Genomic DNA, 27,250 nt, shown 5'->3' on the forward strand with positions numbered 1-27,250 from the left:
ATTTCCTCTGGTTTAATCAAGTAAACCTTTGGCGCCTTTGGTTTGAAAATACAGGAGTAGGACACATTTGGGGTTCACCCTTCTGTACAGCAAACAGAGCCTGACTTCTTTCAAGCTCAGTGGGTCAGAGTGCCTGCACCCACATTTCCACCAGTGATCCAGTGGGAATAAAGGCTGCTCTGTCCCAGCAGCGGAGAGTAGGGTTGATCCTAGGCATATTGGCAGGCTCTTTTAAAATCAGCCTTTGATACAGTGTCAGGAAAATTGTGGTTTCAAGTTCAAACTGTGGTTTTGAGAGAGAGAGATTCTAGCTTAAAGGAGAAAGGGCAAGGAAGCACCTCTGCTTTGGGGGTCTTCTGGAATAAGCTTCCTTCCTTAGAAGCGTTCCTTGTATTTATTTTATTTTTTATTCCTTGTGTTTCATTACTGTTCTTTCCCCCTTTTCTGGAATTTCTGAGGGTGGGAGCTAAGGGTCTTAAGGGGAAAAAATCCTCAGCATCTCTCAAAAACCACAGTTTGAACTTGAAACTCAATACTGTGATTTGAATTCTTCAAGTCATGGTTTGAATTGAAAAGGCTCGCCCCCATGCCAGAGACCAACTTTAATGAGGCAGCAAAGCAACGAACAGTCTCCACATTGTGATTATTTTAAAATGTTAATCCTAGTTGGAGGATTGACTATAAGGTGCTAAGATCGGAAAGAGCATGTGGTAGGATGATTATTCTGGTGCTTTTTTGTGGTCCGACCTGCAGCATGGAGACCTCAGTGAGTAGAAGGTTATTACTATCCGTGGCTTCAGCCTGGGCTTTGGGAGCCATAGAGTCCTTCCTTGCAGTTTGTTTGTTTCCTATAATCTTGAGTATATTCAGTCAGGATTGAATTCCAGCAATCCTCTGGAAACTGACATTCTGCCACATTCCCACATCCTCTCTTAAAAACCGTTAATCACCTCTCCGGGGGTGAAAGGTTGCCCTTGGAGCTTTGCTACAGCCAGCTGGAATGGCTCCTTTCCATGTAGGCGCTGATGAGCTACTCACTCCAGGCCTCTGCACGAGTGGACCTTTGGGAGAATAATAGAAACACTGACTCATCACATGACCATTTGGAAGGGTCAGAAGCCAGAGGCCTCCTTTCTACAGCCAACAACAACTTGGATCCTCCGCCCTCAGCGGAGGGTCCCTTTTGTTATGGAGAAGCCACAGGCCACAGAAGCGGGGAAGAAACGCGGAGGAACTATATATAACCAGGGCATACGCCTAAACTAGTTCTTGAAGATGAATAATATTAAGTTAGATGCTGTCAGAGTTCAAACTCTGAGAAGCCTCAAGGTCTAACAAACCAAAAGCCAAGAAAAAGAAAGCAAACAGCAAGCAAAAGGAGCAAACTGATGGTAAGAGGAGCAAGGTGAGTGCCATCAGGTCAAAATGAACCAGGGAAAGGAAAGAAATGCCAGAGACTATTTAGAAAGTTGTTTTTTTGTTTGTTTGTTTGTTTTTGAAATTGACCAGTAGAAATTTACTAAGTCTTAAATACCCTGAGCTCCTCTTGAGGGGAAAATGAGGATTTTCTTCAAGCACAGAGCTGCATCTCCACTATCCAGGTGCTCACCGGCCAGTGTGGAGCAAACCCTGCCATAGTTCTGGGGTGAGCCAGAGACGGGACTGGAGGCCACGGCAGAGAGTTGTGGGGTTCAGGGAGGAGGTAGCTGGGGTGTGTTGGAGTGTGTGAAAAGATGGTGCAAGGTGTGACAGGTGTGTAAAAGGGACTTTTAGTCCTGTGTAATTGTGTCGAGCATTTGTGGGTAGCTTCCAGGACTGGGAAGGAGCACCTGTTTGACACTGAGTGGTGGCCTAGGTAGGCATGATAAAGGGCACTGGCGTGGTAGATTTCGTGGGCTCAAGTGAAGGAAGGCCTTTATGTTTAGCCCTATTCTTGAATAATTCAGGGTTAGATTCCAGACTATGTGGATACTGAAACACTTTTTAAGTAACAGCGAGGAATGCGGTATGAATGGTGCAGAGAGAAAGTGCACCTTTGGATGTCTGAGGCAAAAAGGAAAGTTGCTGTAGGATCCTGAGGGTCCTTAGGACTCAGGATGGACATTTTTTTTTTTTTTTGGATTTTTATTTATTCATGAGAGACACAGAGAGGGAGAGGCAGAGACACAGGCAGAGAGAAGCAGGCTCCATGCAGGGAGCCTGATGTGGGACTTGATTCCGGGACTCCAGGATCACGTGAACCCTGGGCCGAAGGCAGATGCTAAACCGCTGAGCCATCCAGAGATCCCTTGGGATGAACATTAATATGAAAGTTGCACTCATCTTACAATACAGAATATTTTGGTGACCTGGTCGCTGAGAATTTGTTGCTTAGATTTGAAGATGGATCAAGACTAACAAGGTGAGGGCAGCCCGGGTGGCTCAGTGGTTTAGCGCTGCCTTTAGCCCAGGGCGTGATCCTGAAGACCCGGGATAGAGTCCTGCATTGGGCTCCCTGCGTGGAGCCTGCTTTTCCCTCTGCCTGTGTCTCTGCCTCTCTCTCTCTCTCTCTCCCTCCCTCCCTGTGTTTCTCATGAGTGAATAAATAAAAATCTTAAAAAAAAAAAAAAAAAAAACACTAACAAGGTGAGATAATGGGCCTAAATCTGAACATCTGGGAAAACTGAAGCGCACGGGTTCAGGTAGGGAGATTGGTTTAGCAGCTTGAGTTCAGGAAACAAGAGCAACAACGTGAAAGCCTGACAGCCAGAAACACCACTAATGGAAACCGCTATGAACCACCAGCATCATGCGGTTGCCAGAAAAGCCAAGTCCTATTGGGCTGTGTTAATAAACATTTGGTATCTGCAAGGAATGGGAGGAGACGAAGGCCCAGGCCGTTGTTGGTGCACCGCGGTCATTTGTGGTCACCAGTGTTGGGGATCTCAGTGACAGCTTAAGGTAGCCGGTGGGAGGGCAGCTGCAGAGGCAGAACCAAAGGAACTGGAATTGTTTAGCCGGGAGAGAAAGCGCCTCCTAGCAAATGTAGTCACGCAAAACTGGCTTGGGCTCCCCTTCGGCAGGTGAGCTCCTCGTCCCTGGAAGTGTGTGAGCGGAAGCTTGGGTGGCGGGATCTGGGGGGCCGGGGGGCCTCCTGCCCGGGGCAGAGGGGTCTGGGCGTCCTCGCTGCCTCCTCGCCGCTGGAAGGTCCGCTTTCCCTCCGCTCCCCGCTCCCCGCCCGCCGGTCTCTGGCTGCGGCCCGGCCCGGGGCAGCCGCGGAAGGGGGCGAAGGGGCGCCTCCGGGCCCGGGCGTCGCCGGCGTCCCCTGGCCGGGGGCAGGTGGACCGGGGCGCGGCCCTGCCTCCGCCTTCCCGGGCAGCCGTGCCCCGCGCCCGGCCTCGGCGCCCGCCCCCGCCCCCGCCCCCGCCCGCTCGGGGAGCCCCGCGTCTCGGCCCGGCCCTGGCCTCGGTCCGGCGCCCGCAGCCCTCCCAGGCCGCCGAGCGGAGCGGGGCCGGGGTGTGGGCCCGGGTGAGGCCCCGCCCCCAGGGGTCCCTGATCTTTGCCCCCGCCCCGGGCTCCGCGCTCGTCCAGAGGCCGCGGCCGGCGAGCGGCGCTGCTCCTGGTCTCGCTCCGCGGCGCCGGGCCCCCGCCCTGCCCCTCCCCGGGCGCCCGAGCGCAGCCCAGCGGGGCCGCCGCCCGCCATGTGGGCCGCCCTGGTCCTCCGCGCCGCCTGCCTCGCGCTGCTCCTGCCGGGGGCCCCGGGCCGCAGCCACGGAGGGAGGCCGCCGCCCGGGCGGCTCGCGGCCGAGAGGTGAGTCCGGGCCGGCCCGTCCCGTCCCTCCGCGGGGCGCTGCGGGGGCCGAGGGCGCTGCGGGGCCGCGCGGGCGGGGGCGGGGGGGCGCGGCGTCGGGGCGTCGGGGCGTCGGGGCGTCGGGCCCGGCTGTGGACCTTGCGCCGCGGGTCTCGGCGGGTCACGCCCGGGCTCCGGCCTGCGCGGGGGGCGGGGGCGGGGGCGGGGGCGGGGGCGGGGCGGCCCGTGCTCCCTCCCGATTGGCGCCGCGCCCCGGGAGCCTCCCCGCCGCGGCCCGGCGCGTGTCTGCGGGACCCTCGGGGCGGCCGCCGCCTGGGGGCGCGCAGGGGCAGCTCCGCCGCCGGGGACGCGCCTGGGGCCGCTGCAGCCGGGCCGCCCCTCCGCCCCTCCGCCCGCCGCCCCGATGGCACCGCGGCCCCGAGCCCGAGCCCGAGCCCGAGCCCGAGCCCCGAGGTGGCCGCAGGACGCCGGGCCCCCAGCCGCCGCCGAGCCGCCGCAGCAGGGCCAGTGGGCGACGGCGCCTGCCGGGAGCATCCCCCCCCCCGGGCGGCCCCTCCGCTGCCTCCCTCCCTCCCTCCCTCCCTCCGCGACGACGTCAGAGAAGGAAAAGTCCCCTGGAGGCGCCGGCACCGCGCCGGCGCCCGGGGTCCCCTCCCAGAGCACCGGCCACGCCCCACAGCGTCCCCCGAGCGCCGCGGGCGCCTCCGCCCTCCAGGCCGGGCCCCGCTGTGCACCTGCCGCCAGGTGGGCGCTGCGCGGGCCGCCGGGCGGGGGGGGGACAGCCCGGGCGGGGCCAGCCGCCCTCGGGAGGGCCTTCCTCGCCCCGTGCCAGGATGCCCCGCTGAAACCCGGCCGGACCCCCCTCCCTGCCCAGCCCGCGGGACCAGCGCCAGGCACCGCCGGCCCCTCCAGCACGTGCACCTGCTCCCTCTGCCTCCAGCACCCGCCCCCTCCCTCCGCCCCCAGGGCTTGCCCTGTCCTCCCGCCCATCTCGGCCCAGACTCCGTCCTGCCAGGAAACCTCCCCTGGCCCTCCTCAGGACCCCAAAGCCTGGCCCACTGGGGCACCAGTCACACTGTCTTGTTATCACCTGGTCCTTCATCTGCCCAGCGTCCCTTCAGGCTAGGGAGGCTTGTTCACGGCCCTTCTGCCTGCCGCGCCTCACCCGGCTCCCCTTTCCTGGCACCCTCACCCCCACCCCAGAGATGTCACCTGGGGATGCTATCTCTGGGGCTGCCTTCCTCCTCTGTCTCTTCTCCGGGCTTCCCTTTCTCAGCCCTTCCCTCCACGGCCATCTAGTGAGCCCCTACTATGTGCCAGGCACTCCTCTTGACACTGAAGTGGACCAAAGAGATGAAGCCCTGGTCCTCAGAGGATGAGAGGGGGGACAGACAATGAATGAATCAGCAAATTGATAAGCACTTGAATGTCCCAGGAAGTACTTCTTCTTATGGAGAAGACTAAACCTTACCCTTCTAAGGGTGGGTAAGATAGATCTCTCCGAGAAGGTGCATGGGCAGAGAGACCCAGGTAAAGGAGCGAGTGGCCTGGGTTCCTTCCTTCCTTCCTTCGTTCCTTCGTTCCTTCCTTTTTAAGTTTTTATTTACTTATTCATGAGAGACACAGAGAGAGAAAGAGGCACAGACACAAGCAGAGGGAGAAGCAGGCTCCCTGTGGGGAGCCAGACGTGGGACTCGATCCTAGGACCTGGGATCATGCCCTGAGCCAAAGGCAGACGCTCAACCACTGAGCTGGGTGCCCTGAGCTGGGTACATTTCTGAGGAAGGACCTTCCTGATAGAGGGAGCTGCTGCTCTGTGTTCATGTGGTGTCTGTCGGAAGCTGGTGTCTCTTCTCTCCTACCTTTGTCTTTGTCTTGCCTCCAGGAGAGACCATCTGGGTCATTTTGGCGGCAGGGGGAGAGGGGGGTACTCCCCATTGCTCCTCTGGCAGGTCTCAAGAACTGTTGACTGACTTACTGACTAGCTGGGAGGCTTTCACTGCACGGCAGACCAGATCCCTCAGCCAGCACAGAAATCTGGAAAGTGCTCTCTCCTCTCTTGTAGACGCCGGCTGGGCCCCCACGTCTGCCTCTCGGGCTTCGGGAGTGGCTGCTGCCCTGGCTGGGCACCCTCCATGGGCAGTGGGCACTGTACCCTTCGTAAGTGCCTGTCCCTGTGCCCCAGACATCCTCCACAGCAGGGTGCTCGCTCCCTGGGCTGGCCTATGTAGGGCAGATTGGGGTCCCCGGCCCCCCACTCCCTCACCTGCGTTTCTCCTCTCAGCCCTCTGCTCCTTTGGCTGTGGGAGTGGCATCTGCATTGCTCCCAATGTCTGTTCCTGCCAGGATGGAGAGCAAGGAGCCACCTGCCCAGGTAACTGGGGGTGGGCCGTGGCTGGTGGGAAATACTCTTTTGACACTGAGACTATGTTCCAGGCTCAGGGCTTTTGTTTCAGAATATCATCTTCCAACAACCCACTTGGTAGGCCTTCTCATCTCCATTTTACAGATGAGGAAACTGAGGCACACAAGTTAGTGGCTCACCTAGGGTTACATGGCTAGCAAGTGGCACAGCTGGATTTAAGTTCCAGTCTTTCCCTCCAGAGCCACCTTACCAACAGAATTTAGGAGGAGCCCCGTGAGGTGGGGGCAGCTGGCACTGCGGTGAGGGTGTGCGCTCATGGATGTGATCCATTGTAGAAGTCCATGGACCCTGTGGCGAGTATGGCTGTGACCTTACCTGTAACCATGGCGGCTGTCAGGAGGTGGCCCGAGTGTGCCCTGTGGGCTTCTCCATGACAGAGACAGCTGTCGGCATCAGGTGTACAGGTGAGAGACCTGGGCATGGTGTGGGTTTGCAAGGCGAGTGGGCATCCTGTCTCATCTTCCATCCCTCCCGCCAGTACAGCCTCCAGAGAGATGCCAGGCCAGGCTGAGTGAGGCCGAGCTCTGGTTGGAGCGTGGGCAGGGAGGCAGGCCAGAAACAGGTCCCTTCTGCTATGAGCCAGGAATGGAGCAAGGGGCTGGGGTGACGAGTGGTGGCTTGGTTCCTGCTGTTGTCCATCCCTGCTCCTGAACAGGCCGAGGGGAGACAAGTCAGGATAACCCCCTAATGGGGCCGTAACCAGTGAAGTGCGGGGAGCCAGACCCACAGAGGGGCAGGGAACCAGGACTTGGAGACTGGGCTCACCACGGAACGTTCCCTTGGGACCCTGGTATTTGAAAGACCAGGAAAGCCAACCTCAATAATTATTTTGTAACGGTGCTATTTGTGATTTTAAAAGCGTTCTCACAGGCAGATCTGTTGCCTTCTCAGAGGCAGCCACTGGGACCAGTTTCTTGCGTATCTTTCCAGAGAGCTGAAAGAAAGCCTTTCTTTTTCTTTTCTTTTCTTTTCTTTTCTTTTCTTTTCTTTTCTTTCTTTTCTTCTTTCTTTTCTCTTTTTTTTGAGTTTTGACTTTGTATAAATAATGTTTCTTCCCCAAATATGAAAGTAAAAAATAACTTACTTTGGAACATTTGGAAAGTATAAAAGAAGGGTAGAAGGTAAAAACAGACATATCCCCAAAGCCCCTACTCAGAGATATTTTACTAAAATGAAGTCGTTTCTTTTGCTTTTTTCCTTGGATGTATATGTGTTTGTGAGTGTGTGCACCTGTGTGTGTGTGTGTGTGTGTGTGTGTGGCATGTAGATCTGTGTGTTTCATAAATTGGAATTATACCTTACGTAAAGTTTTTGTCCATCCTTTTTCTCACTTTATATTGTGGGTGGGGAACAGTCCTCACAACGTAATTTTTAGCGGCCGTGTGTGTGGTTGCTGTAACTTGCTGTCCATTGTGTAGGTTCTCCGCGATGCTTCACTACGACAAGTAACGCTGCAGTAAAGAGGCTTTTCGTGGGCCTCTCCCATCATTCCCAGAAGGAGAACCGCTGGGTCAAGGGTCTCACTGAGGAGTCTTAGTGCTCGGGGCCCATTGCCACATCCTCTTCGGGAAGGCTGAAGCAGTCATCCTCCCATGAATGTGTTTGCTAGGGAGCACTTCCTGCACACACTTCTTGTTGCAGAGGCAAATTGGACCTGGAAGAGCCAGAGAATGATGTCAAAGTTAGCACCAGGCAGGGGCGGGGGTGGGGGGCACTGGCCACCATCACAAGGGATCCCAGTGAGATGGGGTTTAGTCAGGGTGGGCTTTCTAGAGGCCATTCATGTGGTCCCCAGGGGCTGGCTGTGAGGAGAGCAAGTGGGGAGGATGGAGGTGTCCGGCAGGCACGGGGCCGGGGGTGGGAGACTCAGATGCAGACTGCAGTGGGTGGCATAGATTATGTAGGTCCTTAAGACCTGCTGTGGCTCCTAGAGAGGGGATGCCATGAAGCCAGGGGTGGGGAGTTCTGTCCCTGGCACTCCTCACCCCACAGGCCTGAACTTCCCCAAAGGACTACTTGGATCTGGTCCCCCTGCCCTGGGCAGAAGCCTTGGGGCCTCCTTGGCACTCTACAGCTGAACCTCAACCCACTGCTTCAGCCTCTCACTGCCCAGGCTGGCAGGAGGAAGCTCCTCAGGCTCTCTCTGCTGGTGGCCCTCCTTCTGCTGCCTCGTGGTCCTCTGCCCATCTGTTCTCCAGCTTCTGGGGCCTGGCATTTCCCGGTGGGGCATGTATCACCTGGTGGGGCTCCAGCATCTGGGCACGTGCCATGGCTTTTAATGTTAGCAGACTGTAGCCAGCTGGAGGGTCTGTGCCATGCCTTGGTCACATTTGTGTCCTCCGCGGCACCCCTCCAGATCTGCCACATACAAGTGGTGCTCAATAAACATTTAATGGGATTGGATCAGCCCTCCTGCTCACTCTCCTCTGCCCTTCTAGGGTTGCCCTGTGGTGGGGCCATTGGAAATGGTTCTGTCTTAGCTATTCTCTGTCCTCCAGTCTCTGTGGATCACAAAGGAGCCCAGCCCTCAACCTCTGCTATCTGGTCGTTCACTCATAGCCAATGACTTTCCCGGTGGTGCCTGGTCTTCCTCGGGGTGTGTGTGTGTGTGTTGTGGGGCGGCGTGGTTTCCACCCTGCTGAAGGTAGGCTTCTCCTGAAACAGCGTCCTTGTGGGGTCAGTTTTTTTTTCCCCCTGAACCCAACCACATGCAGACTGGTCTGTGCAAGGATGTTTTCTCTCTTCCCAGACATTGATGAATGCTTAAGCTCCTCTTGCGAGGGCCAGTGCGTGAACACAGAAGGCGGGTTTGTGTGTGAGTGTGGGCCAGGCATGCAGCTGGCTGCCGACCGCCACAGCTGCCAAGGTGAGTGGCCCAGAGACAGGTAATGCCACCACGGCCAGGCTCTGAGTCGAAGGCGTGGCCCCACCCAGCCCAACAGGTGCACTCCATGCATTACTGCATTTCATGGTCCTCTGTGGGCAATACTGTTATCATCCGTACTTTACTGACTGGGAAACTGGGGCTCACCCAAGGCCATCCCAGGAGGAGGCACTGGAGTCATCTCGAATCCTGGCATGTCTAGCCCCTGCTCTGAACTGGTGCTGCAGGGTGGAGGGATACAGCCAGAGATGCTGAGGGGAGAGCCAAAGACAGGATGGAGGAGGCCACTGAGGTGAGGGAGGTTCCATGGAAGAGATATGCCTGCTGCAGTCCATCACCTGCTGCCTTCATTAGCTCCACCTGCCCCCGTGGCTGAGCTGCCTGGGTCTGGTGGGGAGGGCAGAATTAGGTTGGGGTGAGGGGTAAATGCTGGGGGAGCCTGGGGAAGAGAAGGAGTCTGCTCCTGAGTGAGGAGGATGAGGGAGATCTTTTAATATAATTACCTATCCCTTAAAGATGACTTTTACTTACAGAGGAAACATTCTCTCTTAAGGCAGATAAGGAAAAAGATTCCCTATGAAACTGGTATTATTTTCTATTGTTTGAAATAGTCATAAATTGTAAAATACATTTTAAAAGTTGCTACCTCCAAGACCCTTTCTGCCACTCCTGCGCTCCAACCCTGCTCTCCAAGCCTGGTATCTTAGTTTGCTTGGGCTGCTGTCACAGAATCCCACAGAATGGGCCAGTTACACAACAGAATTTATTCTAATGGTTCTGGAGTCCCAAAAGTCCGAGATCAAGGTGCCAGGCCATTCTCTTTCAGGCCCCCCCTTCCTGGCTTGTGGACAGTCGCCTCCTTGCTGTGTTTTCCAGGGGAGAGAGAGCAAGCTCTGATGGCTGTTCTTATAAGGGCGCTACTCCCATTATGCGGGATCCCCCTTCATGACGTCATCTAAACCGAATCACTAATAAATAAATAAACAAACCCAATCACTGCCCAAAGGCTCCCCCCCTCCATCACATTAGGGGTTAGGACTTGAACATATTCACCCAGCACCTGGTTATTACTGCTCTGATGCATGCCCTCCTTGCCTGTCCCCACGATGCGTCCATACACACGTACGTACTCACAGAGACAGGATGAGTAGCTGACAGTTGCATCGCGCCGACCACTTTACGTGCATGTTCTCATTTCATTCTCAGGCTGATCTTGTGAGACTGCTACTGTTTATTTCCACTTTCCTGATTAAAGAAATTAAGTAACTTGCCCAAGAGCATGTTAGAGTTGGGGGTTTGAATCCAGTTGATCCTCTGCTTGCTATCTTCTTCTCAGCAATGGAGCTGATATGGGGATCTCTCCGTATCAGGGCAAACAGACCTGCCCTTGCTCTTTTTAAAATGCCGCCTGGTGCTCTGCAGCACAAATATCCCATAGTGTACTGAGTCTTCTCTTGTTGATGGACATAGAGATTATTTCCAGTTTTTCACGATTTCAAACGGTGGCATGGGGAAGCTTTGACAGAGGAGGTGCTATGCAAGCTGAGTTTTGAGGTACAAGAGTCTTCCCCCCAGACAAGACAGACAGGCATTCTGGGCAGACAAAAGAACATGGGCAAAGAGGGAGGCCCACAAGGACATGGTGCATTTGCAAGATGGCTGGACAAAGGTGAGGGAGAGGGAAGGATGTGGGAAAGGCTGCCCAGGGCTTGTGAGCTGTGGGGTGGCATTGGCGTCTGCGAGAGCAGAGAGTGGCCTGGGTGTTTGGTCGGAATATCCCGGATGCAGTGTAGTGGACGGCTTGGGAGGAGCGCAAGGAGAGGCTCCAGGCCCTTTTTCTTCTCCAGATCAGAGAGGCAAAGGAAGCCCAGGCTGGGGTAGGACAGTGAGGATGGAGAGAAGAGGGCTGGTCCAGGGAGGATTTCGTTAATATGCCGAATGTGGGTGGTGAGAAACAGAGGGCCTAGGAGGGTCCCCCACAGCCCCGAGTGGGAGGGATGGCAACAGAAGAAGAGGGGAGCACACAGCTCTGACGCTCCATGGGGAAATGAGCTGCAGTCTTGCCCTGGTCCCTTGCAGACACTGACGAATGCCTTGGGACCCCCTGTCAGCAGAGATGCAAAAACAGCGTAGGCAGCTACAGGTGTTCCTGTAGACCTGGCTTCCATCTCCATGGCAACCAGCATTCCTGTGTAGGTAAGGTGGGGGGACCCTGTTGTCTTCATACTGAGGCTGCCCATCAGAAAGATGGGCAGGGCGAGCCCAGGGACAGGGAAAGGCCAGCGGTCCGGACCTCCTGGCCGCCTGGAGCCTGTAAGCACTTGAGCCTTTGCTCAGAGCCTGCCTTTCCCTGGGGTTGGCGTGGCTCCTCGTGTGAGACCCTGTCTTGGACTTTTCCTGGCCACATGCCACTTTCATCCTGTTATGTTTCTCTTCTACCCCTCTCCCAGATACACCCCAAGGATTCCTCTCTGCTCACCCATTTTCTTGGCTGCCTTTGCTCCCCTTGGTAAATAAAGCATGTTATGTCTTGGTTCCTCTGGTTTAGAAGGAGACCCCTGTTTTCTTAGCCCATTAGCAGAAATTTCCAGAAAGGGATTGGCATGTTTGGCTTAAGCTTGGCTCATGAGTTGAAGGTGGGGGTCCCATGGGCCTGAAAACAGACCTTGTTCTGGCGGAGTTTGGTATTTGTTCCACAGTCTACGTTGACTAGTGCAGTGATTCTTGAGACTCTTTTTCAGAGGGGGCCACACTATCCCCTACTTACACGTGGGAAGGTGGAAGGTTTGGAGGTGAGATTCCCAGCAGGGCTCATCCCCACCAGCCAGCAGGTAACCAGCCCTTAGTAGTGCTGGGAGATGCGTCCCTGGTGCATCCGTTAAATGCCGACTGGGTGTATGAACCTTCCAAGGGAACCAGCCGTAGATTTCAGCCCCTCTTAGACATCTGAGTCACGTCCCATACCCTGAGGCAGGGATGGACCCTATGAGAACATGGCGAGGAGACTGCCCCAGGCTTCTGGGCTCGGGGATGGAGGTCGGCAGCCCCAACAAGGCAGCTGTTGGCAGCGAAGCTCTCCTACAGATGTAAACGAGTGTCGGAGGCCCCTGGAAAGGCGAGTCTGTCACCACTCCTGCCATAACACCGTGGGCAGCTTCTTGTGTACCTGCCGACCTGGCTTCAGGCTCCGAGCTGACCGCGTGTCCTGTGAAGGTGAGCAACCAGCCTGCCGTCCTGGCCCCTGGCCCCACCCCCGCCCACCCTGTGCCCACTCCCGCCTTCTTCCTTTTCCATCGGTTCTTTTTCAGGTCATCTTGTTATTTCCAACTCATCACGTCCTCACTTCCGCTTCCACTTTTTTTATCCATTCGTCATCCTTTGTCATTTTACTGTTTCCCTGACCCTTTTGTTTTCTTTCAAATGGTAAAAAGGAAAAACAAACGATAGAGGAGCATGTGACTGGCAGGAGTCCTAGGAACCTGGGCTCCCAGGGACACTGGACAGTGCCGTGTCAGCTCACTGCCATACCTCAGTGGTGTGCCTATTAACATGCATGTAAGGTCATCTAGATACTGAACGTGTTCTTTCTAGTTCATGGCAAGCTTTCCCCAGGCTGTTCCTTCATCCCAGGCCTTAGCATCCCCTCCTGGGAAGCCACCTCTGGGTGGGGAGCAGGGGACCTACTCCCAACTTGTCACTGGGCTGGCTCTTGTGGTGTTGTTCCATCCACCTTGTGTGATCATCACTGTGGCCCTCCCTGCGGTCTTGGGTCGAACAGGTGGTATTAGACCCGTTTTGCTGCTGAAGAAACTGGCCCAGAGACGTTCAGTGACTGGTGGTGGAGGAGCTTTGTTCAGACACCCCCCCGCCCCCACCCCTGTCTTGCCTCCTGCCGCCACTGCCTCCCTCAAGAGACACCTGTGCTTCTGTTTCAGCTTTTTCGAAAGCCGCTCTGGCCCCATCGGCCATCCTGCAGCCCCTGCAGCACCCACCCAAGATGCTTCTGCTGCTCCCAGAGGCAGGCCGGCCTGCCCTCTTCCCTGGACACAGTCCCCCTTCTGGGGCTCCGGGGCCCCGAACTGGGGTCAGGACCACCAGCCTGCCTTCTCCCACCCCTGTACCATTCACGTCCTTGTCCTCTGCCCCAACTCAGCTGCTGGCCACCCTGGTGCCTATCCCTATACCTAGTGCCTCCCTCCCGGGGACCCTCGGGCCTCCCTCACAACTACAGGAGGTGACCCCGTCCTTGCCCAGGGGCCTAGCAGCCACACAGATGGCACCAAGGTCCTCTGCCTGCTGGCACCTGGGAGCCATGTATGAATCGGGGAGCCACTGGACAGAGCCTGGGTGTTTCCAGTGCTGGTGCCAGGTAGGTGGGAGAGACCCTGGGGGTGCCCTGGTCTGGCATCCAGGGCCTTGTGATGGCTGGAACTCCTGCTTCTGCTTGCAGAATGGGGAGGTGACCTGTGAAAAGGTGACGTGTGAAGCTGCTTGCTCCCACCCGATTCCCTCTGAAGATGGGGGGTGCTGTCCGTCGTGTGCAGGTGGGAGCTGGTCTGGGGAAGGCTGTGAGTTCCCCACAGGGTCCTACTTCTTCCCTTCCCTAGTCCTTCTGTGGCTGAAAGACTGTCCTCCAGTTGTGGGGTACATTAGAATCACCTGAAGGGTAATTCCTGGGCCTCACCCCCAGAGCTTCTGATTTATCAGGTATGGGCAGGGCCTGGGAATTTGTATTTCTAACAAGATCCCAGGTGATGCTGATGTCTTGGTCCAGGAACCACACTTTGAGAACCACTGGTCTATGCTGTGATATCCCTCAGGGGAACTTTTCATCATCTGTGGGTTCTCTTTGAGCTTCATTCATTCATTCATTCGTTGAGTTTCTCCAGATCAACCCAGTGGTCCCCGTCCCCTCCCCCATCTCCCCTCTACAGCCAGAGGAGTCGTTCTTTGTAAATTCTGTCCCCCTTTCCAATTTACTCCCATAATCTGCTTACAATAAAGACCCTGCATCTTAACGAGTCCTTGGATAGAGCTTCTCAAAACTTGCTCTTCACAGGAATCCCTGGGATCTTATTAAGACACAGCTTCCCATTCAGTAGATCTGGGAAGGGGCCTAAACTTCTGTGTTCTCTGAAGCTCCTGGTGATAAGATGCTGAGGCTGCTGCAGGTGGAGCAGCAGCAAAGACATCTCCCAAAGGGTTAGAATGAGAATAGACTTAATGATAATCATGACCTTTTACCATGTTCCCACTATGTCCTGAGCCCTGAATGTGAATGCCTGGGCACCTTACATCTGAGGCTGTGGATCTTCCCAAGGTCCCTGAAGGGCACATGGTGGTGTTTCCATTTCACAATAAAAACAACTGAGTCCATAGAGGTTAAGTGACATACCCAAGGTCACTCAGGTAACGGAATGGACAGACCGGGGCTTGGAACCCAGGCATGCCTGACTGGCCTTCCTGCCTTATGGGAATAAAATGCCATGTTCTCAATAGAGTTCTGGGTTTACAGACATGAATGGGACCCTCTCCTAGGCCATCTTCTGTGGGTATCTCCTGCTTACTTCTCCAGGGGTCCTAGGACCACACAGTCCTGGGTTTCTAGATCTGCCACTCCTGGGCATCCAGGCCGGTGAGAGAAGATTCTAGGTACATTATGCCTGGAAGAGTAATGAGACCTCAGGCTTCCTCTACTTTGAAGATGTCTAAGGCCTCCACTCCTGTTTGTCTTTCAAAGGCTGTTTTCATAGTGGCGTCATTCGAGCCGAAGGGGACGTGTTTTCCCCTCCCAACGAGAACTGCACTGTCTGTGTCTGCCTGGTGAGCATCACAAGAGCCTCAAGGCCTTGCGGGTATTTTCCTAACCATCTGGGGGTTTTAGAGGAAGAGGGAAACATCCGATGTTAAAGGTGAGCTTGTCAAATGGAGGGAGAGTTCCCAGGTTGTGCATTTTGGTCGGAACCTGTCACATTTAAAGGCGTGGGGGTCTGAGGAGCCAGGAGCCAGCAGGCAAACAGGATCCATCCATCGAGGAAGGGGAGGGGATGAAACTCCCTCGGAAACTTCCCACCAGGGAGGCTGTTTTCCTCTCCAGGCAAAATACTTGCCAGCACAAAGGTATCCACATTTGGGAGGGAGGAGGCTTGTTACCAGACTCAGCTTATTAAGAGGATTATTTTGCTGTAGGCAAATTCGTTTCTCTAAGAATAGTTATTAAGCACCTACTGTGTTCCGGACACTGCCAGGTGCTGTCACACAGATTCGACTAGGAGTGCTTGGCGAGTTCCAGGCTCAGGGCTCGGGGCTTTTCTTCTGTTGCCTCACCCGAGGCTCCTGGCAGCTCCTCTGGGTCAGCTTTCCTGGCCCCTTCTACAGATGAAAAGACCAAGGCATGAGCTGGGATGTGAGCTGGGGTCTGTCTGCGTCCATGGCCTGGGCTCTGTCCACCACTCCTCACTGCCGTCCTCTGACCATCACTGGCCTGGTGGTGACAGCAGAGGCCGCAGGACAGGGGGTAGGGCACATAGACAGCAAGCGCCGCCCTGTACCGAGGTCCCCTTGGGTGCCACACATGGGGGCCCATGTGCAGTGGCTGAGCACTTTCATGGATCCTGTTGTGGCCCGTATCTTCAGCAATCCCCGATGGAAGGGTCGTTTCCAGCTCATCACACAGATAGGGAGACCGAGGCTCAGTGAGCGACGAACATTGGCCAGAATCTCAGGACTCATTAGTGAAGGAGCAAACACTATAGCTCAGCTCTGGCTGGCTTGGGGGCTGGTGGGAGGGGGAGAGGAGTTTGCCTTAACTTTAAATTTTAGAGTTTACCTTTTTTTTTTTTTAAAGATTTTATTTATTTATTTATTTGAGAGAGAGAGAGTGAGTGAGAGAGCACAAGCATGGGGAGTGGCAGGCAGAGGCAGAGGGAGAAGCAGGCTCCCTGTGGAGCAGAGAGCCCAATGCAGGGCTCCATCCCAGGACCCTGGGATCAGGACCTGATCTGAAGGCAGATGCTTAACCTGCTGAGCCACCCAGGTGCACTTAAAATCTGGTCTTAAATTTAATTCTTTGAATAGCCAGTAGAGTCACCTGGTTCAAAACTCAGATGCACAGGGAAGTGGTGGAGCAACCTCTGTTCGCCTCTCCCTGGCATCCTTCCAGAGCTTCTGTTATGCTTTAGGAGGATGTAACACTAGGGCCTGGGGCCCTGCACACTGTCCTTGTGTCACCATGGTGGCATTCAGCAGTCTGGGATGGCTTCCTTTTTTTTTATTTTTATTTTTTATTTTGTTTTTATTTATGATAGTCAGAGAGAGAGAGAGAGGCAGAGACACAGGCAGAGGGAGAAGCAGGCTCCATGCACCGGGAGCCCGACGTAGGATTCGATCCCGGGTCTCAAGGATCGCGCCCTGGGCCAAAGGCAGGCGCCAAACCGCTGCACCACCCAGGGATCCCTGGGATGGCTTCCATTAGGAGGCGTTGGTGTTGCACAGGAGACCTGAGGGATGGTGTGAAGTAGGGAATGAGCTGATGGGGTGTAGGACCTAGTTCTCCTCCTCCCCACCTCTGCCCCCACCCACCACCATGTCTCCCTCCTCAGGCGGGAAATGTGTCCTGCATCTCCCCAGAGTGTCCTCCCGGCCCCTGTCAGACCTCCCTGAAGTCAGATTGCTGCACTTGTGTTCCAGGTCAGTGACTCTTCGGGCTTTGGGTGGGAGGATTTTGCTTTTTGGTGTGATTTTGGGAGCAGGGTGAGTGGAGCAGAGGAAGGAGATTGATTTTTGCTTCGGAAACTCAGATCAAGCGAAGCATTTCAAAGTGCCAGTTTAAGTGAGCACCTACTATGTGCACAGTTGTTTGGAAGCTCGATTGGGCTCCCAGCCCAGCCAGTGCCCTGCCCCCCCTTCCACACAGCCAGGAAGGGCTATGAGTCCACTCCTGGCATGGCTCTGTCTTGAGACTGGGAGGGCATCTCCCTTTCCCCACTAACGAGTTTGTCCTTTGTTTAAAATGTGGTTCTCTTTTCCTGGGATGACCTCATCATCATCATGAATGTTCCCTGATGGCTCTGTGCTGTTGCCTGCCAGCCCTTGGTCTCACTGCATTTGTGTGGCTCAGCCTTGAGGGAGCACTATTCACAGCCCCATTTTATGGATGACAAAACCAAGGCTCACTGAGGTCAGGGATGACTGCCCAGTTAATACCAGAACAGAACTTGAAATCAAGCCTACTAATTACAAAACTGGTGTTCTTTAAACAAAAAATGCTTTTCTTAACCTTTAAATATTATTTTTAGCTAAGACTTTTTTTAATAGTAACATACTGCCTATGAAGTAGGAACTGTTATCATCTCTTATCAACCCCGATCTACAGATGGAAAGACTGAGGCTTAGAGAAATTGAGTATGTTGCCCCAAATCTGTCCCTAGTGAGTTGTGAGCTGGTATTTGAACCCAGGGGCGTCTGACTAAGCCAGCTTTCGGGCTGTTTTATTGGAGTGAGGTTGGAGAGGAGATCTTCAGATGAGAGGCTTTCACTGATTCCTCCCAGCCTCCAGGGGTGGCGTAGGTCCCAGTCCTTGCCTTAGGTGTCTGGGGCAGTCTTTTTTCATTTCTGCTTTTCTCTTACTCTTTAGTTATTTGGGGAGTCCCCTCCCTTTTTTTGGTTAAGGACATTATTTTACATGTGATTCATTCTCCATCAGTTTTTAAGCAACAGCTTAGTTTTCATCAAGGGTTTGGAGGGGAGTGGTTGGCTCCTTGAGCGGGGCAAGCTGTGGAGCATGGTGGGAGCATGTTAGCTTCCCGAGGGTCCCGCTGCCCACTGTTCCCCTTTCTTTGTAGCTGCCCCAGCCCAAAGCCCTTGAGCTGCCTCTCCCTTTCTCCTCTGCAGTGAGATGCTATTTCCACGGCCGGTGGTATGCAGACGGAGCTGTGTTCAGTGGGGGTGGTGACGAGTGTACCACCTGTGTCTGCCAGGTAAGTGGCTGCAGGAGGGGGGCCAGGCACAGGACTTCCCTAGCGCGCCTTGACCAGGAGAATAGGAGCTGCCACGTGGCAGAAGGGACACTGAGGCAGCAAAGGCATTAACGGGACCTGCCTTCACCAAGGCCGGCCCACAGTCTCCTTGAAGGTCACCCTGCTGCAGAGCTTTTTATAGAGCATCTACTGTGTGCCTGGAGCAATGCTGAGCGCTGAGGACACAGCTGGACACAGGACAGCCCCAGTTCCCTCTGTCATGGCCTGTTGTAAGGGCCTAAAGATGTCCCTCTGGCTGGGGCGCAGAATGTGGGCGTCAGGCAAGAGAAGAGGCTGTAAACAGGGATGGTGCTTGGGTTGGGATCTGAGAAGCAGGGCTCAGTGCAGGATTCTCACGTAAGTGATTTTCTGAATGCTCTCAGGAGAAGCTGGCCAGGGAAGCAGGATAGGCAGGGAAGGGAGCCCTGGAGTGAGGTGCACGGCAGAGACGGGTGTGCCCAGAGGCCAGGGAGCTGGGCATCGTCAGTTAAACGCATTCTCTCTGCTCCCCGGGGAGTGCAGTGCCCGGGAGGGAACCGTCCAGGTACCTGGAGGGCTCGGTCCCTGTTAACCAGAGGTAGGACTTGGGGGAAGGGATCTTGGGGAGGAGGGGGCCCTATAGTCTCTGCCTCAGACTAAGTCATGAAGGGCTTTGCCGGCCAGGCTGAGGGCTCTGGACTTGGCAGAGCTGCTGATGGACTTTAGGTTTGGAGCCATGCGATCACATTGGTACATGAGAACGTTCTCTGGCTGCAGAGTGAGGGCAGACTGGAGTGAGAGAGAGCAGGAGGCTATTGCAGAAGTGAGGGGAAGAGGTGTAGGAGTTGCAGCCCGGGTGGGCAGGGGCCCCCAGCTCAACAGACAGGACATCTCAGAACGTGCTCCCGGCCTCCTCCTGCCCCTTCCTCCATCCCCTCCCTTGAGATTCTTTGTCACTTTTAGAAGGGGGACAGCAGCCAGCCAGCCTCTTCTTTAGCTTTCAGATGGCCCAGGCCCCGGGAGCTGCCCTCACTGGCCTGTGCCCTCGGTTCTCTTCCAGAATGGGGAGGTGGAATGTTCCTTCACACCATGTCCAGAACTGGACTGCCCCCGCGAGGAGTGGTGGCTGGGCCCTGGACAGTGCTGTTTTACCTGCCGGGAGTCCACACCCATGACAGGTGAGGGCCCCCAGCATCCGTGCGTGTGTGTCTGTGAGTGTGTGTGTGCCGGTGTACAAATGTATATGTTTATGGTTTTGCAGGTAAGCGTATGTCTGTGTGAGCCTGCTGTGTGTACCAGGCACGTGTGGAAGCAGCTGTTCTTGGTGTGGGGGGAGGTGTGCTGTAGGTCTGGCAGGTGTTCCAGGCCTCCTTGGCACTTGTGCCCACCTGCCCTTTCTCCCTCACTGTCCCCTGGCCAGGCTGCTCTCTCGATGACAACGGGGTTGAGTTTCCGATTGGACAGATCTGGTCTCCTGGTGACCCCTGTGAGTTATGCATCTGCCAGGTGAATGGCAACCTGCATGCCTTCGGCTGCTCCCCCAGGCTGTCCCTGCCTCACCCCTGACCAGGCCCTCCTGGCCAGGCATCCCTGCTGCTCCTGAAGCTGGGCTGCCTTAGCCCGCCCTTTGTCTCCCTCCTATGCTGGCAGGTTCCATCTGTACAGAATGGGGTGTGACCCACTGCTTGTGAGGAGTCAGGGGTCCCAAGAGCAGGATTTCCCCAGGCATGGGTAACTGAAGGAGCAGGACAGCCCGAGGCTCTGGGGTTCAGGGCTTCCCTGCAATACTGCAGGGTTTCCTTCACGAGCCTGAATCTGTGGCCTCAGCTCATCTGAAGTGGATAAGGATATGGTGCACAGGTGTGAGAGTCAGGTGGCCCCAGATGCAAACACAGCCACTTACCTGAGAAACGCTATTGTTGCAGCTCATCATTTAGGTACACGTTGGCATTCTTCTCTGCTTTAGAAGAGCATTTAGTCCCTTGGATCTTAGAGCTTTATTTCTCAAAACGAGGTCCATGCCTGGAGCCTGCTGGACACGCAGAGTCTGGACTCAGGATCTGCATTTTAATCCCGGGTGACTCGTGTGCACATTGGTGTTCGAGAGGCACAGCCTTCAAGTGTCTCCCAGATGCAGCATTTGTTAAAAAGCCGTAGACCCTTGCAAAACTTGAAAACATTTCATCAGAGTTACAGGTGGGAGGAGGGCACATCCTCCGCCTTTCCCCTCGATGACTGATCCAGAGAACTCGTAGTATGAGAAAGCAACACAAAACCTTCATCGATGTTCAGATTCTTTGAGAACAAAAAAAAAAAAAAAAAAAAAAAAGAAACCATATGTGGTGCCTTTGTCTTCTGAAATAGACATTTCTGGTGGAATAGCTTTCTATAAAAATAAGATTTTATTGTACTCCATAGGTTTGGGGTGAGCGAGGGTTCCAGGGAATGGCTGAGAGAAGAATTTGGATGGGGTGGTGGTGAGCTCTGGCTGCTGCTGGAGAGGGACAGGAAATCACAGAGACCAAAACCCCGCTCTGACCTTCCTACTCCTTAGATAGGGGAGTTCTCATGAAAGGCTCCCACCCCTTTCCCCAACCTCCCAGCTACATCATGGAGCCCTTTGGGCAAGCCTCAGCCAGTTTACAGCATTGCCCTTTCTTGGGGATGGTGCTAGAAGGGTGGAATGGGGCAGGGAGGCACAGGGCCTGATGTTACAGGTGGGGTCTTGGTGAAGTTCTTTCTTCCTTCAGGCAGATGGCTCAGTGAGCTGTAAGAGGACAGACTGCGTGGACTCTTGCCCTCACCCAATTCGGATCCCTGGACAGTGTTGCCCGGACTGTTCTGCAGGTGATTTTCTGCATAGCACCCCTGCTCCCCTCGGTGGGGATCCTCCCCCCCTCCCGCCCCCGCGCATCTGGGATCACCCTGCACCAGGCTCCTCCATGCAGAGGATGGGCCACACAGGCTTCATCCCCACTGCCGCACAGGGCAAGCCCGTTTTACAGATGAGGGCTTCAGAGACGTAAAGCAGTTTGCCCAAGGCAGGCCCTGTATGGGTGCTGGAAGCAGATACAGAGATATGCTGAGCTTATAGCCTGGGCGGGGTGACAAAGGAACCGTACCTGTGAAACAATTGGTGGGCAGCGAGAGAACATAGCAATGACGCTTCATTTTTTTATATTAATGTCCTCTTTTTTCATGATTTCAGAAGTAGCATTTTATTGAAGAACATGCAGACAGCAAAAATAAAAACAATTCAAAAAGGGCCCCTTATCACTTTTAGCCTCTTGGTTTGTTTTCCGAATCTCTTTTCATGAAATAAGTAGCTCTATCTCTATGTCACACATCTGTAACATGTATCCCTATCTAACGAATAACATACAAATGTTCTGAAGTATGTCCCTGTTGTGCTCTCACCTGCATTCATACTTACTAGGCTGTGATGAATGTCATCAAGGTGGCAGCACTCAGATCAGGCCTTGGCGGGCTTGGGGAAGCCAAAAGGAGAGGTGTGGGGGAATGTCCTGGAAGGTGGGGACTGGCTGAGTAGGGGTAGGGTGGGGGAGCAGAGAGGACGGCTGTGGTGCCTGGGCACTGTGTCTCCTAGTCCCTCTGGCTTGATCCTGCCCGGTGAGGGGCAGAGAAGGAAATGCTCTCTTCCCTGGAAGTGGAGACACTCTGATCCTTCAGCTAAATCCAGGGAGAAAAAAAAAAAAGGCAGCACCCAATCCAGACCTGTGTTTTGTCCTTTCCCTAAACCCCCGGGATGACTGCCTGGGGAAGCAATTGGCCTGCCCTCTGCAATGCAGAAAACCCTCAGACCTTCACCCTTGGCAGGAGCCTGGTCACCAGCCACCTGCCTGGCTGGCGCTCACCCCCGTGCTCTCTCTGGCAGGCTGTACCTACACGGGCAGAATCTTCTACAACAACCAGACGTTCCCGTCAGTGCAGGACCCGTGTCTAAGCTGCATTTGTCTGGTACGGACCACCCAGACCTACCCCCTGTCTGTGGAAACCACCCAGGGATTGACGCCAGCCCCTGGATCCAGAGCCCTCCAAGAGGAAGGTCACTCTGGTCACGGCGAAAGTTGGCTCCCTCCAGCCCTCCTCAGGGTGAATCTTTATCCAGGGCCAGAGAAATATTTTTAGACCTGCCTGGTGAAAGTCCTCTGCTTCTGGGGGCATCTTGGGGGCTCCTTGTAACTTAATGTGTGAGTGCTCCCTGAGGGTGTGGATGAGGGACTCAAGCCCAGGGTCTGTGCTGGAATCTTTAGTGTACTCACGTCGCAGAGCTCTTGCTGTGTGCCGCATGGCTCTCCGCCCTGTCTTTGCAAGAGCTCAGTTAATCTTCAGGAGAATCCTGTGAGGTATGTGCCACTGTCATCTCCATCTGCTAAGGTCGGAAAACTGAGTCACAGAGAGCTAAAGTCATTCCTTCAAGATCAGGATCAAGACTGGTCAGCTGAAGTGCCAAGAATTAAATCCTGTGTTCCTGGAAGTGCACTTTTGCCCCTAAGCCAGGCTGCCTCTCAGCCTGAAAAAGCATGTGAGATTGTTAATATCACCAGGATTTGGAAAATGGGGTTGGGGGGGGAGTCCCTATTGCTTATCATGCTGGCGACATTTGATGCCAGTGGAGCTTCTTGGCTGGCGGTGCGTGCAGTGTGGAGAGGACAAGATCTATAGGATCAGAGAGATTCAGAGTGAACATCTTGGCCTCTGAGTGGCCTCGTTCATTCACCTGCTTCAGGGAGCTTCAGGCTCCTTCTTTCTCCTTGGTTTACGGTGCTCACCTTTCCTGGGTTATTCATGGATTTGTTCGGCTCGGGCCTGTTCACAGATGCGCTGCATGGGTGTGGCCAGGCCCTTGGCTTTGTGGGGTTTGCGTTCTGTCAGGAGATAGCCTCTAACTGAGTGAGCATCTCCCCCACCCATGGGGGCTCTGATGGCCACTCGGTGGTTCTGTGATGGCCCTTCCCAAGCGCCCCATCAGCTGCCCAGAACAAAGGGCTTTGTATGTTTTCTGTGTCGTGCAGCTGGGCTCAGTGGCCTGCTCCCCCGTGGACTGCCCCATCACCTGCACCTACCCCTTCCACCCCGACGGAGAGTGCTGCCCGGTGTGCAGAGGTGAGTGGGACCCGCTGCCCCACATCTGAGGCTCCTGGGCACGCCATGGCTCTCATGGCCCCGTCTCCTCTGCCCTGCAGATTGCAACTATGAGGGAAGGAAGGTAGTGAATGGCCAGTTGTTCACCTTGGACGATGAGCCCTGTACCCAGTGCACGTGCCAGGTAAGCCGGGCCTGGCAAGTCAGAAGCTGCCCTGCCAGGCACTGCTTCTTGCCTTCTGTCCCTTTGCAAAACTCTGAGTCCCCTTAGCCAGTGTAAGCCCACCTTCCGCCTGCCTGCCCAACGTTAAATACCTGCCAGAACACCTTCAGGTTTGTGGTTTCCTTAAAGAGGCCCTGCTGTTTCAGCCTCTGTCCCTGGACCTTTCTGTGGGTGGAAGAGATGTGTGGGGGCGCTGCTTCAGGAGGGGAGATGGTCTGGGCTGCCTCATGTGTGTCCTTGTGCTTCCGCAGCTGGGAGAGGTGAGCTGTGAGAAGGTCCCCTGCCAGCTGGCCTGCTTGGACCCCTCTGAGCCCCCTGGGGACTGCTGCTCCTCCTGCCCAGGTAAGCAGGCCTCTGGGTCCTGGAGCCTCTCCACGGGCTTCTTGCACTTTGCTCTTCTTCCCAGAAACCTAGAACTTATAAGGGGCTGGAACTGTGATACCCAAGCTCAGGAAGGGAAGGGGTTTTGCTCAAGATTACACAGCCAGCCTGTATTGAGGACAAGCCCGTGCCCGGCCTTGCTCATCCTCATCCAGTGTTCCCGATGCCACACTGTGACAAGTGTGTTTATTTGCTGTTCCTTTTCCTTCTTTTTTTTTTTTTAATTTTTATTTATTTATGATAGTCACAGAGAGAGAGAGAGAGGCAGAGACACAGGCAGAGGGAGAAGCAGGCTCCATGCACTGGGAGCCCGATGTGGGATTCGATCCCGGGTCTCCAGGATCGCGCCCTGGGCCAAAGGCAAGCGCCAAACCGCTGCACCACCCAGGGATCCCTCCTTTTCCTTCTTTACTTCTTTTCCTAATCTCTTCTGCTTTCTTCCTCTTCTATTTTTTAATTACAATTTAGGAAATGAATCAACTTTGCAGAAAAGTGATAGCTAATGTGTGAATACTCTTTAGGTGCCAGGCTCTTTTTCACAGCAACTCCAGTCCTATTATCATCTCAGTCTTCCCAATGAGGAAGCAGAGGCACAGAGAAATGAAGTGACCTGCTCAAGGTCACACCACGGATGGGCAGTAGAGCCAGATTTAAGCCCGGAGTTGATGCTTTTATTTATTAAATATTCTATTTATTTATTCATGACACACACACACACACACATAGAGAGAGAGGGAGAGAGAGAGAGAGGTAGAGGCAGAGGCAGAGGGAGAAGCAGGCTCCCTGTGGGGACCCCAATGAGAGACTCGATCCCAGGAACCCAGGGTCACAACCTGAACTGAAGGCAGATGCTCAACCACTGAGGCACCCAGGTGCCCCAAGTTGATGATTTCAGCTCCTACATTGTCTTTTTTTTTTTTTCCTACATTGTCTTCACCATCATCTTCGTCTTGTCTTTCTCCATCATGAGTGGCCACGCACGTTAATCTTTTGGCAGAGGTATAAATAGGATGTGGACAACCTGCTGTAGCATGTGGTTTTGAGGTACTGACAGAGGCCCACGGCCACCTGTTGTCAAAAGCTCCCATTTAGCCTGGTTTGCTCACCCGTTAAGCTTTTAAGCTGACATTTAGGTAGTTTCTTGCTTCTTCTTTTTCCATCCATAATGGACCTACTGTGAGAAATCTTGGGTCAGACAACTTATTTTTCAATATTTATGGGTTGCATTGGGGCCCTGTGGTTAGCAGGTGGAGTACTGGGTCGTGGGGTGTTGGGAGCTGTGTGGGACCTCCTTAAGCATGACAGTGCATCACCAGATGGGGCTCCTTGGAAACAGGAAACTCCCCCTGATGTAGCTGGCTCCTCATACTCCTGCCAATTCTGTGCTTTGTGTCTTGAGTTTAATTTTTCTGATTTAACATGTCCATAATTTACCTTCATTGTGGCTATTTTGTACTTTTTTTAAAAAGATTTTATTTGTTTATTCATGAGAGACACACAGAGAGAGAGGCAGAGACACAGGCAGAGGGAGAAGCAGGCTCCATGCAGGGAGCCCGATGTGGGACTCGATCCCGGGTCTCCAGGATCACACCCTGGGCTGAAGGCAGCGCTAAACCGCTGAGCCACCCGGGCTGCCCTCCTTTTGATAATTAATAAAAGTAACAGTTTTCTTGAGGTATAATTCACATACCATGCAACTCACAGGCTTGGAGTGTACAATCCAGTGCCTTCAGTATATCCAGAATTGGGCGACCATTCTTGGGATGATTTTAGAAATATAAAATCATTCTAGGTTTCCTGGGCTTGACAACCTCTGTCTCCTCCTGACCATACCTTTCTCCAGTACTCTTCCTTCTGTGCTTATTCCCTCTCCGTGTTCTCTTTGCTTAGGTTCTTCCTTTGCTTGTTCTCCTCCCATGCATCAAGCCCTTAATGATGTGCAAGCTCCAGGCTGAGACTTAAAAAAGAAATTTTTTTTTCAATGGACTTTATTTCCGAGAACAGTTTTGGATTCCCAGCAAAAGTGAGCAGAAGGTCCAGCCTTCCCCTGTGATCAACGTCCTGCACCAGATAGGATGTTTGTTACAATCAGCGAGCCTCCCACACTGACACCTGGTTATCACCCAAAGTCCCCTGTTAACATCGAGGTTTAGGCTGAGATTCCCATGCACCATTCATTCAATGCTTGGAGTGGCCCTGCAGGTCCTTATGATGCCCATTTTACAGAAGAGGACGCAGGAGCCCAGCAGAGTTCCATGCCTTGTGCCAGGTCACATGGCCAATGCCCAGCAGAGTGACTTTGGCGGACTGCCTTCCTCTGCTCATGGTTCCTTTCTGGTGTTCCCTGGAGGCAGGGGCCAGCTGGTCCTGGCCAGGGCAGAGAGACCTCTGTCCCCAGTGCAGCTCATCCCAGAGCCGCCTTGGCCATCTGACAGAGCCACTGTGCATCTTGTTTCCTCTGCCTCTCTCTAGATTCCCTGGAAAGAAAGGCAGTGGAGGTGGGCAAAGCAGCTCGGAGCCCCCGTGGAGACGCAGAGGCCCCGGTCAACTGTAGCTCGTGCCCAGGCACCCCAGCAGCGTTGGCTCAGAAGCCAGTGTTTCGTGTCCTCCAACTTCTCAGGACGAACCTGTCTGACACACAGACTTCACCCATGAGCCCCTCAGGAGCCCACACCTCACCCTCATCCCCTCTGGGACCCAGGGGCACATTCCCAGGGGAGCCTGGGGCCTCCCAGCCCTCACTAGGGCCTTTGATCCCTCCACGAGCCTCCAGTCTACCTCCAGTCTCTCCTGGGGCTCCTGGGCCTCCTCCTGTTACTCCAGAGCCCTCATCCTCCTTCTCTGGGGCCCAGACACTGTCCAGAAGGCCTTCTTCACCTGCTGTTGTCCTGACTGAAGCTTCAGTCCATTCCATGAGGGCCCCCAGCCCCTCAGAGACCCCTGCCATTCTCCTCAGGCCTCGCAGACTCTCTCCTGCCACTGCCAGACTCTCTGCAGCCCTTGTAGCCTCGGCCACCTCCAGCCCTCAGTGGCCTGCTGCGGGGACCTCACGGGAGGAGGAGTCCACCAGCTAAGCAGGCCTCCAGATCAGGACTCTGCGTGGGACACGCCGGACAGAGAAAACTGCCAGCGGTCCTGGGGCTGGTAGGGAGGCTCTGGGGCGGATGAGGCTGGTTGACACCAGGGGGCTCGCTTCTGCATGGCCCCATGCAGCCTTGTCCCCAAGAAGCATTTGGAATGTGCTGTGAGAACAGGCAATCGGCCCTCTCCACAGTCAGGATCCTCCCTGGACACTGCGGCCAGCCTTTTGAAGAAGGTCTGGGCCACTGAGGATCCTGCTCAAGAGGAGGGGAGTCTGAGAGGACCCAGGATTCCCCTGGGCTTGTGCCACCAGCCATCATGTGTCCCTCCCTGAGGTTCCCTGATTAAAGGCTGTCTCGGTCTC

General features: G+C 54.7%; 1 protein-coding gene across 5 annotated transcripts; it reads left to right on the forward strand.

The window, feature by feature from the left end:
- Positions 1-1,123: 1,123 nt before the first annotated feature.
- Positions 1,124-27,250, forward strand: VWCE (von Willebrand factor C and EGF domains). 5 transcript variants are annotated; one of them, XM_038564412.1, is made up of 20 exons: positions 1,124-1,405; positions 5,856-5,950; positions 6,075-6,164; positions 6,491-6,619; positions 8,965-9,081; positions 11,179-11,295; positions 12,184-12,312; positions 13,035-13,468; positions 13,550-13,643; positions 14,840-14,922; positions 16,701-16,788; positions 17,992-18,077; positions 19,156-19,273; positions 19,516-19,581; positions 20,850-20,942; positions 21,991-22,073; positions 23,132-23,222; positions 23,303-23,385; positions 23,676-23,766; positions 26,278-27,250. In XM_038564412.1, exons 1-20 carry the CDS (start codon positions 1,389-1,391, stop codon positions 26,877-26,879), a joined length of 2,706 nt encoding a protein of 901 aa, XP_038420340.1. In that variant the 5' UTR covers positions 1,124-1,388; the 3' UTR covers positions 26,880-27,250. The 5 variants fall into 5 exon arrangements, with proteins under 5 accessions (XP_038420340.1, XP_038420339.1, XP_038420342.1 ...); XM_038564411.1 differs by having other exon boundaries at positions 1,125-1,405; positions 19,516-19,601; positions 20,846-20,942; XM_038564414.1 differs by lacking the exon at positions 1,124-1,405 and adding an exon at positions 2,919-3,062 and having other exon boundaries at positions 19,516-19,601; positions 20,846-20,942.

Source organism: Canis lupus, chromosome 18 (assembly GCF_011100685.1).
Source record: "Canis lupus familiaris isolate Mischka breed German Shepherd chromosome 18, alternate assembly UU_Cfam_GSD_1.0, whole genome shotgun sequence".
Taxonomy (NCBI): domain Eukaryota; kingdom Metazoa; phylum Chordata; class Mammalia; order Carnivora; family Canidae; genus Canis; species Canis lupus.

Excerpts from the sequence above, each read along its gene's own strand:
- VWCE (XM_038564410.1), top strand. The coding sequence starts at position 3,681 with ATGTGGGCCGCCCTGGTCCTCCGCGCCGCCTGCCTCGCGCTGCTCCTG. Across the intron at positions 13,644-14,839 it reads GTGCTGTCCGTCGTGTGCAG|GCTGTTTTCATAGTGGCGTC; the intron begins GTGGGAGCTGGT and ends TGTCTTTCAAAG. Across the intron at positions 16,789-17,991 it reads TTGCTGCACTTGTGTTCCAG|TGAGATGCTATTTCCACGGC; the intron begins GTCAGTGACTCT and ends TCTCCTCTGCAG.